At 36.8% G+C, this 12,620-nt stretch overlaps 1 protein-coding gene across 2 annotated transcripts in view; it reads right to left on the bottom strand.

Annotated features, from left to right (window-relative positions):
- The window catches only part of UBR1 (ubiquitin protein ligase E3 component n-recognin 1), a 159,832-nt gene that overhangs the window by 114,163 nt on the left and 33,049 nt on the right, over positions 1-12,620 (bottom strand). For both annotated transcript variants that reach the window (XM_027869880.1, XM_027869879.1), the window contains exons 4-5: positions 12,347-12,454; positions 1,967-2,097 (exon numbers count right to left, since the gene is read on the bottom strand). In XM_027869880.1, coding sequence (XP_027725681.1) covers positions 1,967-2,097; positions 12,347-12,454 — 239 coding nt within the window. The remainder of the gene's footprint in view (positions 1-1,966; positions 2,098-12,346; positions 12,455-12,620) is intronic.

The raw sequence follows: 12,620 nt of genomic DNA, 5'->3' as shown, positions 1-12,620 counted from the left end.
AATGTTGTAGTCCAAGATCTCTTCTTATTTGTGGTAGAAGCTCACGGGTTTTATGTGACTGTGGTTCCCTGGAACTTGAACTGCTTCTTTTTGGATGTTTATAATATATTTTCCTTTGATACGGGAACTCTGGATTTTGATTATGACATTAATGGGACTTTTCCTTTGAGGGTTTCTTTCGGTGAACAATGGATTTTTCTATCTTCACTCTGCTCTCTGGTTCTAATAGATTTAGACAACGTTGAATTATGATTTTCTTGAAATATCTACTATTGAAATAGTATCTAGCCATTTACTGATGGTGATTTTCAAGGAGTTCAATAATTCTTAAAACGTCTCTAATTGCCCTGTTTTCCTGGTCAGTGGTTTTTTGATAGCAGATAATGTTTTCTTCTATTTTTTCAATTTTTTGATTTTGTTCTAGTATTTCATGATGTCTTATGAAGGCAGTGGTTTCTATTTATTCTAATTTTCGAGGAGTCCATTTACCACTTTCTCTTCAAAACTATTTTTTTCCCTTCTAATTGTTTCCTCCAAAGTTTTTATCTCATTTTTCATCACTTTATGTCATTGAGGCATTTGTGTAATCCTTTTGGAAAATACATTTTTTCCTTAGTGTGTACCTGCAATTGTTATGGAGTTGCCCTTCTTGAGGACCCCTAGATTTGCAAAAATTTTTTATACTGATCACTGTCTTTTTTGGTTTACTCCATTTCCTAATGTGCTTTTGGGTGGGGTGGTCTACCATGCTTGGTTTTACCATAGTAAAAGTTCTTATGTTGATCTCCTCCAAATGGCACTGCGTCCCCTGATCTTTGAGGTTCAGAGCACAGGACTTTTCAAGACTATAGTATCTCAAGACATAGTGCTAGGGACCTGGTTGCCCTGGAGTGTCCTGGTCCAAGCAGCCTTTACATAACACTCACATACCCACCCTGGTCATTGCTTCTAGTGTTTCTAAGGGCCCCATTATTTTATAACCACCCTGGGGCTTTCTTGTGGGAGCACTCCATTTTTGTGGTCTCCAGAGAGTCTTCCAGGCTCTCATGTCTCCCTTCCCTGGTTCCACTAGGAGGTTACTATCTTGTTTGTCTATGCTGTTACCCTCTATTCCTATTATCAATAGGCTACAGGCTGAGTTTTGTGCAGTTCTGTGACGGAATTATTTCTTGATCATTATTTGGTCTGGGGTGAATTTCTAGGATTTTTCCTATAATAGGTGAGGGAAGCTGGACAGCTTGCCTCTGTTCAGGCAGACATCTCAGCAGGAGGTGTCCTAAATAAAGTCCTTCTAAATTCCCCAAAGGCAGAAGCAATCTCTTCTTTCTCTAACTAGAATACTTCGTCTCTCTTACTGCACTTTTATTTCCTACTTTGCATTACAGATACTGATATATATGTTCTAACTCTCCTAATGGTCTCTGTAAACTCTATGAGGGCAGCAAATATGTCTGAGGCCTGGCTCTCCTAACTGGTGACTGCCTGCCCAGATCACTATCTCAGGAGAAGAGCCATAAATGCTGCAATCCATTCTTGACTCCACTCTCCATGCTTCTTCTCATCCTCCTCACTAGCCACCTTGCCCTTCCTTCCCCTCTCTCCCCCCTACTACTCTTCTTTATGGCTTATGTGTTATACTCTCAGTACAATGTAAGCTCTTTGATGACAGGGTCTGTTTTTGCCTTTCTCTGCAACCTTAGTACTTATCACAGTGCCTGGCACATAGTTACTACTCAATGAACATTCTTTAGGTACCTGACTAGGGGTGGACTTCAAGCAACAACAGTAAGGCAGAATCTCCTTGCTAGAACACTTGCTGATCTAATCAAATGTGGCTTTAGACTAAAGAAAAAGGCAGAAGGAGAAAGCTATCCAGAAACAAAGCCACAGAGAAGAGCAGGTAACTAGGAAGAAGAGCACAGGAGGTCCCCATTAGTTTACAGAAGATAGTGATAACCTTCTATACCTAAGCTGGAGTTGAGTAGGCAGGTCTTTTTCCTCTTCCCAAACAGTCATGTCTACCATGTATTTTATCACTGAAGGGAATATCTTCTTGGCTTGGCCAATTACCTCTTCACTCAGTGGACATCCTGGATTCTGCAAAAGGGCATGGTAAGAAATATTATTAATGATATATATAGGCAATGGAAGAGAAAGAAAAGATTATTCATTTTAAACATTTTTAAATGATGGCATTATATCATTTTCCAGGAATTAATTCTTCAAGCTGGGTTCATGAGATTATAGTTAGGTCTATTTTGCTGAAACCACTCTTGGCTAAGAGATAGGGTAATGAATAATAGAAAACAGAGGGAAGAGCACCCATGGAGGCTGCATTTTCTGCCACTTTCTCCTTTGGATATATGCAACTTCCATAAGTGAAGTGTTGATTGCCCCCAATATACACTGTGCTTAAATGGATGTTTTAAAATTCAGCATGCCCATAAGTCACTAAATGGTAAATTTTAATCCAATTACAAATGACACTAATTAATTTTACTTGACCTGGTCACCACTACTCACCCACCTATTTACTCTCTAGGTCAATTATTCTATCTCACCAAATTCTTTGTGAAGTTCCAATTTCTATTCTTTTCTCAGCATTTAAAGACAATTGCCCAGTCCTTTCCTGGAAAGGCAATCAATCAATCAACAAGTATTTATTAAATACCTATTACATGCTAGTCACTGAGAATACAAAGAAAATAAATGAAATAGCCCTTGCCCTCAAAAAGCTTACATTCTTCTGGAGTTGGGGGAAGGGATAATACTATACATAAGTATAAACAAAATATTTACAAATTAAATGCAAGGTAATTTGCTCAGAGGTGGCCATAAGCAGCTGAGAAGATCAAGGAAGGATTAATGTGGAAAGTAGGGGACATGGGGGACAACCTGTCAAAGAAATAAAAGATGCGTTGCTACATGTGAGCCAATCTGGCTGAACCTCAGAGTATGAGAAAGGAGTAATGTACTACATGGTTGGCAAGGTAGATTAGGACCAGATTATGAAGGGCCCTGAAAGAAAAATAGAGAAGATTGTATTTGATCCTAAAAGCAATAGGGACCCAATGGGTAGGCAAATTACATAGCCAGACCTGCACTTTGGGAAATCACTTCAATAGTTGTGTGGAGGACAGACTGAAGCAGGGAGAGCTTTGAGGCTGAAATACCAATTAAGAAGTTTTACCAAAGTCCAGGAAAGAGATGATAGCTTGTACTGGGTTGTAGCCATTAGAGTAGAGAGAAAAGAACAGATCTGAGGGATATTTTGGTAGAATGACAAGATTTGGCAACTGACTGGATATGGGGAAGGAGCTGATAAGAGGATAATGCGAAGTTGCAAACCTTGGTGACTGGAAAGACAGTGGTACCCTCACTGGAAACAAGGAAGTTTGTTAAAAGAGCAAGTTTGAGGAAAACTATACTCAATTCTCTTTTGGACACATTGAGTTTGAGAAGCCTACAGGACATCCAGTTTAAAATGTTTAATAGGCAGTTGGATTAGCTCAGCAGATTATATGTCTGCTATACATAGCAGACATATAGATTTGGGAGACATCTGCACTGAGATGACAATTAAAGCCATGCAAACTGATGAGGGTACAAAAAGTGTAAAACAGGGGTTCTTAATCTTTTTTGTATCATGGACCCCCTTTGGTTGTTTAATGAAACTTGTAGATACCATCTCAGAACAATATTTTTACATGTATAAAATAAAATGCATAGGATTCCAAAGGAAATTAGTTATATTAAAATACTTAACAAAGCATTAAAAAAAAATTAAGTGGCTCCTAGGTTAAGAACCCTTCGTGCAGAGACAGAAGAGGGCCTAGGATAGAGCTGTGGGGCACACCCATGTATAAATAGGAATGATGAACCAACAAATGAGACTGAGAATGAATGGTACGATAGGTAGGAAAAGACCTTAGAGAGAAGAGTATCACACAAACTCAGCGGAGAGGGTAACCAGAAGGAAAGGGCACAACACTGTCAAATGCTTCAGAGAAATTAAGAAGAATGAAGATTAAGAAAAGACTATCAAATTTAGCAATTAAGAGATTAGTGTTAACTTTGGCAATTATAAAACTAGTCCATACTTCTTAATTCTATTATTAGGCATATATCCCAAGGTGATCATTGACTAAAAAGAAAGTCCCCATAAATACCAAAATATTTATAGCAGTACTTTTTGTGGTAGAAAAGCATTGGAAACAAAGTAGATGCCCATCAATGCAGAATGACTAAATAAATTGTGATACATGCATGTAATAGAATATTACTGTGCTGTTAGAAACCACAAATGTGAACACAGAAAAGCATGGGAAGACTTATATGAACTGATACAGAAGCAGAGCCAAGAAAATATATACGACGGCTTTGTTGTTGTTCAATCGTTTCAGTCATATCTGACTCTTCGTGACCCCATTTTGGGGTTTTCTTGGTAAAGATATTGGAGTGCTTGCCATTTCCTTCTCCAGATCATTTTACTGATGAGGAATTGAGGTAAACAGAGTGAAGTGACTTGACCAGGGTCACACAGCTGTTAAGTGTCTGCGGCCAGATAGGAACTCAGAAAGATTGATTCCAGGCCTGGCACTCTATCCACTGCACCACCTAGCTAGCTTATATATAATGACTACAGCAATGTAAATGGAAAAAACAACCACTAAACAACTGAAAGAGAATAATCTAAAAGTACAAAGAAAAAGCATGGTCCCAAGAAGAGATATCAGAAGAAATTGCCCCCCTACCTCTTTTGCAAAGGTAGGAGGGAAGTTCATGATGTGGGAAATTGCATGTATTTTCAGATTGTTTTCAATGTATTGATCAGTTCTGTTGATTGGGATTTTTTTGCTTCTTTCTTTTTCCTTTGAAAAAATATTCCTTGGGCAGCTAGATGGCACAGTGGATAGAGCACCAGCCCTGTATACACACACACACACACACACACACACACATACACACACGTATGTATTCCTTGTTATATAGGATGGCTCCTTGGAAGGTGGAGAAGGAGCGATACAGGGGGAAATTTAAGTGATGTAAAAACAAAAGATATCAATAAAAGTACTTTTTTAAAAGAGATTATTACTAACTTTTCAGGAAGAAATTTCAATTGAGTGATGAGGTTGGAAGACAAACTATAGAAAGCTAAGAACTGAAAGCTGAGGAAGTAGAGGCAATGAGTATAGAGAACTTTTTCTAGGGGTCTGGCTGGAAAAGAGAGGAAAGAAGGATCTCCTTGAGGATCTACCACCTGTTTTGTTTTGTTTTTTAAAGATGAGGGATCCCTGGGGTGGCTAGGTGGCACAGTGGAAAGAGCACCAGCCCTGGAGTCAGGAGACTGAGTTCAAATCTGGCCTCAGACACTTGACACTTCCTAGCTGTGTGACCCTGGGCAAGTCACTCAACCCCATTGCCTCACCAAAAAAAAAAAAAAAGAGGAGTCCCAAGACAACTGAAGAATTTATGATGAATAATGCTATCCATTCCCCGACAAAGAACTTAGAGTGTCTGAATACAGATTTTGAAGCATACTTTTTTTTTCTTTCTTTATTTTTCCTGATTTTTTTTTGTCTGTGTTTTCTTTCACAACATGACTATCACATAAACATTTTGCATGACTACACATGTATAACCTATATGGAATTGCTTGCCTTCTCAATGAGGGGGTGAGGAGGGAGGAAAGGAGATAATTTGGAACTCGAAGTTTTAAAAATGAGTATTAAAAATTGTTTTTACATGTAACTGTGGAAAAATAAAATACTAAATTTAAAAAAAGATGAGGGATCCTTGTGAGCATTTATAGGCAGTAGGGAAAAAAACCAGTAAGGTAAGGGAAAATTGAAGATTAGGGAAAGAGGGGAGGTGATTGTGAATGCTGGAGAAGATGAGATCAAGGGTGCAAACAGAGACATTGGTTTTGGCAAGAAGAATGGTCAACTCTTCATTGTTGATTGGAATGAAGGAAGAGGAGCTAATACGAGATGATGTCAAGGACTTTTAAGATATAGAATAGTGAAAAATTGAGAATTCACAGTAAATGGTCTCTCTTTTCTCAATAAAGAAAGGAAGACAAAGATATACATTTCTTTTCTCTTTTCTTCCTAATTAAAGAGTACAGAAAACATGGTACATCTCATCTGGGATGAGGTCTAAGAAGTACGTGTACACCTACACACATGTTCCTAAGAAGTCATATATGGAGCTGATCTCAGACTCAGGTAGACCTTAGTTCAATTCCCACCTCTGACATATAATAGTTGTGTGACTTTGGGACAATTACTTAGTCTCTCAATGTCCCAAGCAACTCATTAACACAACGAATTGAAGAGAAGTTGTAAAAAGGCAGTTGTAGAGGATGTTTCCGAACCCATTACATGAAATTACAAGTCAAAAAAAAAAAAAAAAAGATCCTTGGTTTCCTCCACCTGAAATGTGAAGATCCCAAAAACCTGAAGCTATATTAAGCCAATATATACATATACAATGAATATATATGTATTCTTTATAGCCTACATATAGATAACATATGTATATTCTAAACTATAACTAAGCACAAAAATTTCTAAGACTAAACTTTAAAACATAAATGTGTATCAATCTTCAAGATCCAATTTGTGAATGAAAAATAATTCACTCCAGATCAACCAACATGGAATAAAGCTAAGCAGAATGGTTATATGTTATTAAAATATGCTGTCTACAATTCATTAAACATGTTGAAACATGATCTACTGGGACTGTAGAGCCAAGAGACATGAATTCTAGTTTCCACTCTGCTACTAACTTGCTGTATGAAGACACCTCCAAGGTAAATTCTACCTTTAACATTCAATAATGTTATAGAGGCTACTTAAGCTCATTTATCAATGGAAATTCAGTAAAAACACATGCTTTAAAACTGCAACTATAAATCCTGAAACTATATGGCATGGTAGTCTCTGAAAGATTAGAGAAATTTGTAATAGATAAGGCAGGAAAATAAGAATAAAAATAAATGACTAAGGAGTAGTGGATAAAACTAACTTATTGTTATAACAGCTATTTTTTTAATAACATAGTCCTCTTCAATGAGTTAATTATCCCAAAAAAGCAAAAATTTTCTACAGTCACTATTCCACTAATATTAATTTAGTGAATTTAATGAGAATTTCTCTCCTGAAGGAAAACTAGTAAAATATAAAGCTAAAGACATAAATAAAAAGTTATTTTTCTATTTTTTAAATTACATGAATAACCTATTTATTTTCAAAGGTATGCTATATAAATGAGTTATTCTGATTAAAAACTTTTGATGTTTTTGTATTAGAACCAAATCTTGTTCATGGGTCTGCTAGGAACAGGAATTAAACTCGTCCGACCAATTAAAAAATTACTTAGCCACCCTCTGCCTTAATTATTCCAGTTGAAAAACAATTTTTGAATAATGAAATGAAATTATTAATAATCTCTTTAAATTATTAAAAAATCTCCAGTGATCAAAGAAATGAAAATTAAAATAACTTTAAAATAGGCCATTTTCCCTTGGACAGCAAGGAGATCAAATCAGTCAATACTTCAAGAAATTAATTCAGGCTATTCACTAGAAGGTCAGACACTGAAGCTGAAGCTTAAATACTTTGGCCATATAATAAGATGACAGGACTCACTGGAAAAGACCCTGATGTTGGGAAAGACTGAAGGCAAAAGGAAAACGGTTGTCAGAGGATGAGAAGGATAGATATTATCATGGAAACAACGAACATGAATTTGGACAGACTTTGAGATAATGGAGAATAGAAGGGCCTGATGTGCTATGGTCTATGGGGTCACGAAGAGTCAGATGTGACTAAATGACTGGACAACAAAATATTATCTGCATAACTTCTCTAATTTCCATTTGATCTCTGCTTAGATAAATGGGTTTACTTGCTATTCAAAAAATAAAATAAAATAGGCCATTTTATGCTGCCTAAATTTGTAAAGCTTAGAAACAACAAGAAATCAATATGTAGGAGGGAGGTGTAGACAAACAGGAACTCTATTACATTGCTGATGGTGAGTATAAACTTATCCTCCGCAGAAAACTTATAATCTGGCAATATAAAACAAGGGTTATAAAAGCCTGTATACAGAGGCAGCTAAGTGGTGCAGTGGATAGAGCTCTGGCCTTGAAGTCAGGAGGACCTGAATTCAAATCCAGCCTCAGACACTCGACACTTACTAGCTGTGTGACCCTGGGGAAGTCACTTAACCCCAACTGCCTCAGCAAAAAGCAAAAAAAACCAAAACAAAACAAAACCCAAAAACCAACCAACAAACAAACAAAAAAACCTGTATACAAAATATATGTGACATACAATATAAAAACCTGTACCTTTTAATTCAGTGGTCCTACTAGGGCTGTATGTAAAAGACAGGTAGAAAAAAATCTATCTATGCAAAATTATTTACAGCTATTTTACTTGAGTAAAAAATAAGAAACTATTTAAAATGCCCAACCACTGAGAAATGACTAAATTAGGTATACCAATGTAATAGTATATTATAGTACTATAAAAATGACAAACACATGGAACATAAAGAAATAAGGAAAAATTCATACAAAGCAAAGAAGTCTTAAGAAGACAAAGCAAACAAATTGTTTCTGTTAATATTTAAGTTCATTTTTTTTCAGAAGAAATTAGGGTATTTGACAACAGCAGGTCTGAAGATTAATAAAAATGTTTGTAAAAAATAATAATAATAAAGTCACTAAAGGGAGATCTACAAATAAGATCCTATTACATGAAAAATCAATATAATAGAAGGTTCTATGTAAGAAAACTACTTCACTTTTCTAGATGGCACATATAAACAATCCTTTCTTAATCTAATTACCACAAATTTTCTACTGTACATAAAGCAGTACAAGTCCTTCATACAAACCATAATCACAGAAAGAAAAAATCTCTATAATGCCTAATTTTACAATACATGCAAAATAGGCCCTAATTTACTGCACACTCACTGGAGAAGCATTATACCCCGGTTAAATGCTTCGCTCCTATTCTAATCAGTGTTACTCTTCAAAACAGTTGCTCTAGCAGGTAGGTAGTACAAGTATTATCCCTATCTTACAGATGGAAAAATTGAGGCTTCTGGATTATGCCATCTACCCCAAATCATGAAGTTATTAAATGGCCACAGCCGGATTCAATCACAAGTCTTCTGACTCCAAGTTCTATGGTTCATACCCACTCCAGCACGCTATGTCCTCCATCTCTATCCTCAGGGACTTCAATATTCATGTTGATGATAATTTTGATAATTTGACCACAAAATTCCTCAACCCTAATGATCTCCTTTTCCATGTCACAAACGGTCATGGTCATATTTAAGCCTTACCTTCTCTCAGAATGGTACCATCTCTGAGATCTAAAACTTTTAAATTCTACTCCTTAAAAGCACAATCTCCCTAGTCTCTCGCCAACACTGAACCTATTCTTTGCCCTCATGACCTCTGCTTCTCTAGTCTTTCAGTCCATCTTCTTGACTCTATTCATAAGCCTACATACTCAAATCTGACTCTGTGGTTTGCCATTTTAATGTTTCACTAACTGCTGCCTTAAAATTGTCCATCTCTCATCTTTCACCACTCCTGACATATCAGTCTTTACCAGTAGATAAACCCTTGATATATGATTGCTCTATTCTGGTACTACAGTTGCTGAACACCTCTGAAGCAAATCACAAAAACTGACCTGATTTCAACCACTACAAAATCATGGTATATAACATCAACTGGGCTCTTGCTGCTCAAAAATCCTTCTACTCCAATCTTATCAACTCTTTATCTCTTATCCTTATCTTACCTTATTAATCCTAACCCTAAATTCTTGTGTTATAAACCTTTTGCCTTCTCCTCTTACCACCAACTATAAACCAACCACTCCACATTGGGAATAGCAGCCTCTTACTTAGTTGAGAAGACTGAATCTGTCAAACGTGAAATCCCTCATCTTCCTTCCTTCTATTCCTAACGTTTTGGCTTCGCCTTACCTCCAGATACAGAAAAGATAACCTTACCACTAGGGCTAATCTTTCTGTCTGGGTTCTTGACCCCATTTCTTCCCACCTCCTCTAGGACCTTGATCTAACAGTCATCTATTTGTCATTAATTTTTCATTTGTCCCACACCATTGCCTCCAACCCATTTACTTACAACTGTGCTCAAGTTTTCCTAGTCCTAAAAAAGCATTCCCTTGACCTTCTTGTCCTTTCAGGTTAACATTCCACCTCAACTCACCTTCAGAGCTAAATTTCTGGAATAGCAGTCTATACCCTATGCATCCCCATCCTTATAATAAACTATTTCTTGAAACCCTCACAATCTGGCTTCAATTACCATCACTGAAACTGCTTTTAAAGGTCATTAGTGATCTCCACATGTGAAATCCAATGGCCTTCTTCCAGTCCTGATTATCCTTAGCTACTGCCCAGTTTCCAACACAGCTTACCACTAAGTGGTACAGTGGATAGAGCATTGAGCCTTCAGTCAGTAAGACCAAACTTCAAATCCCACTTCAGACATTTACTAGTTGTGTGACCCTGGGCAAAATCACTTTACCTTTGCCTGGCTCAGTTTTTTCAAGTGTCTAACCTTTATCGAGTTTAGTTACCTGTAAAAATAGAGATAATAACAGCACCTACTTCACAAGGTTGTTTTGAGGATTAAATGAGATAGTATTTCAAAAATGCTTAGCACAGATCCTAACACATAGTAGGCACTTAATAAATGCTTGTTTCCTTTCTTCCTATCTTCTGGTTCCTTTTGTTACTATACCTTTTCAGACTTCTTAAGTGAATCCTCATCTTCTTCCTGGGTTAAATGTGGGTGTTCCCCAAAGGTCTGTTACTGGCCCTCTTCTATTTCTATATTCTCTCCTTGGCAATCTCAATCACTCCCATGATTTCAACTACTACTTCTGTGCTGATGATTTCCAAATCTCTCTCTAGTCCTTACCTCTCTTCTGGACTTCAGACTCTTCTCTCCACATGGGCGTCCACATGTTGATATCCACTCATATATTAGAGTCTCCTAGTTCATCAACCCTTTCAGCTTCTGCTTTCTATACCTTCACTCCACGTTAGCCATACACAGAAATAATCATACCCACAACCTTATCGTGCTCTATAAGTGTTCTACTTCTTTGATCGGGAACTCTTAAAATTACCCTGATCAAAGTCTCCTATGCTTCTATCTCTGACTGTGCCTTCCTCCTAAAACTGTTTTTCATCCTCAAATTTCTCCATCTCTCAAAGTTTTCAATGCCTATGCTCTGGCTTCACTTTGTTCCATTCTCAATCTTGATCCTACAGTTAACCAGTTCAATTACACACTGTCTTCTCTGCTCAGATCTCTCATTCTCTTATCCAAATGTCTCTACTCAAATCCTTCACCCCTAATACCTTGCCAAACCCCAAACCTGTATTACACTTACCATGTATACAACTACCTACTTCTTTTACATGTACTACTGAAAGAAAAGAAAAATCACATAACTGTATTGACTAGGTCACTAAAAATTTATATTTTGATCAAGTGATTAAAATTTACACTTTTATGAAATAATATTTAATAAGCCAAGTAGATCAGCCCCTGGCACATCAGAAAATGTTTAATAAATGTTTATTCCCTTCCCTTCCCCCTTATATTATCTAATTTCAACTGGACTCTCACATAAGCAAGATAATGAATCCTTTTACTCTTTCCTAAATGATTATCACACTATGCAAAATTGTTGATCCAAACCTTCCTTCTCTCAAGCCTCTTCTACCATTTGCTTCCCCTTCCTTCTCAGTAGAGGTCTGCCCAGTTCCAATCAGTACTGTATCAATTACACTACACTACCTCATCAGTTCTACTTCATTGGCAACAATTCTCTAGATTTAAAATAGTAACTCCTAGAAATGCCACTTTCATTATATTCAACTAGAAACAAAAAAGCATATGCCCACTTGACACTTACTAGCTGTCTGACCCTGGGCAAGTCACTTAACCCCATTGCCTAGCCAAAAAAAAAACAAAAAGAGCACATGCCTCATAAAGTTCAATGGCACCTCAATGAAATGGATGAAGTGCAAGACATGGAGTCAGGAAAACTTAAGTTCAGTCCCATCTCAGTCACGGACTTGCTGCAGCCATTTAACTACCATGAGTCCAGTTTCCTCACCTAGAAAACAGGGGGTTGAAATAACTGACCTCTAAGGTCCTTTCGAGCTATAAATACATGATCCTAAATACATACTAAAGTTTTTAACCAAACCTCCACCAACCTTGGAAACTTGGACATGATTCTATTTTAAATAGTAACCTTACCTCATTAGACCTTACTGCTCTAGGTTCGTGGATTGTACAAAATGGGCCAGTTTTCCATGCCTCTGTGTCTCCACAGTCACAAAATCCTCCTCCAGTAGAAGTATGCATCTAAACAAAAAATAAGAATGCTTTTTTTATTAAAATTAAAACATAAACTAGCACTTCACAGAAAAACGTGGGCCCTAGAAGTCTGGATTTTAAAAGGACAATTTTTAAAATGTGGGGGTTTTTCTCCCTTTTACACATTTTCTATTAGCTTTAATAATGGAGGAAA

Source organism: Vombatus ursinus, unplaced genomic scaffold (genome assembly GCF_900497805.2).
Source record: "Vombatus ursinus unplaced genomic scaffold, bare-nosed wombat genome assembly UNPS02014794.1, whole genome shotgun sequence".
NCBI lineage: Eukaryota > Metazoa > Chordata > Mammalia > Diprotodontia > Vombatidae > Vombatus > Vombatus ursinus.
This window is presented reverse-complemented; position numbering and strand designations above follow the sequence as displayed.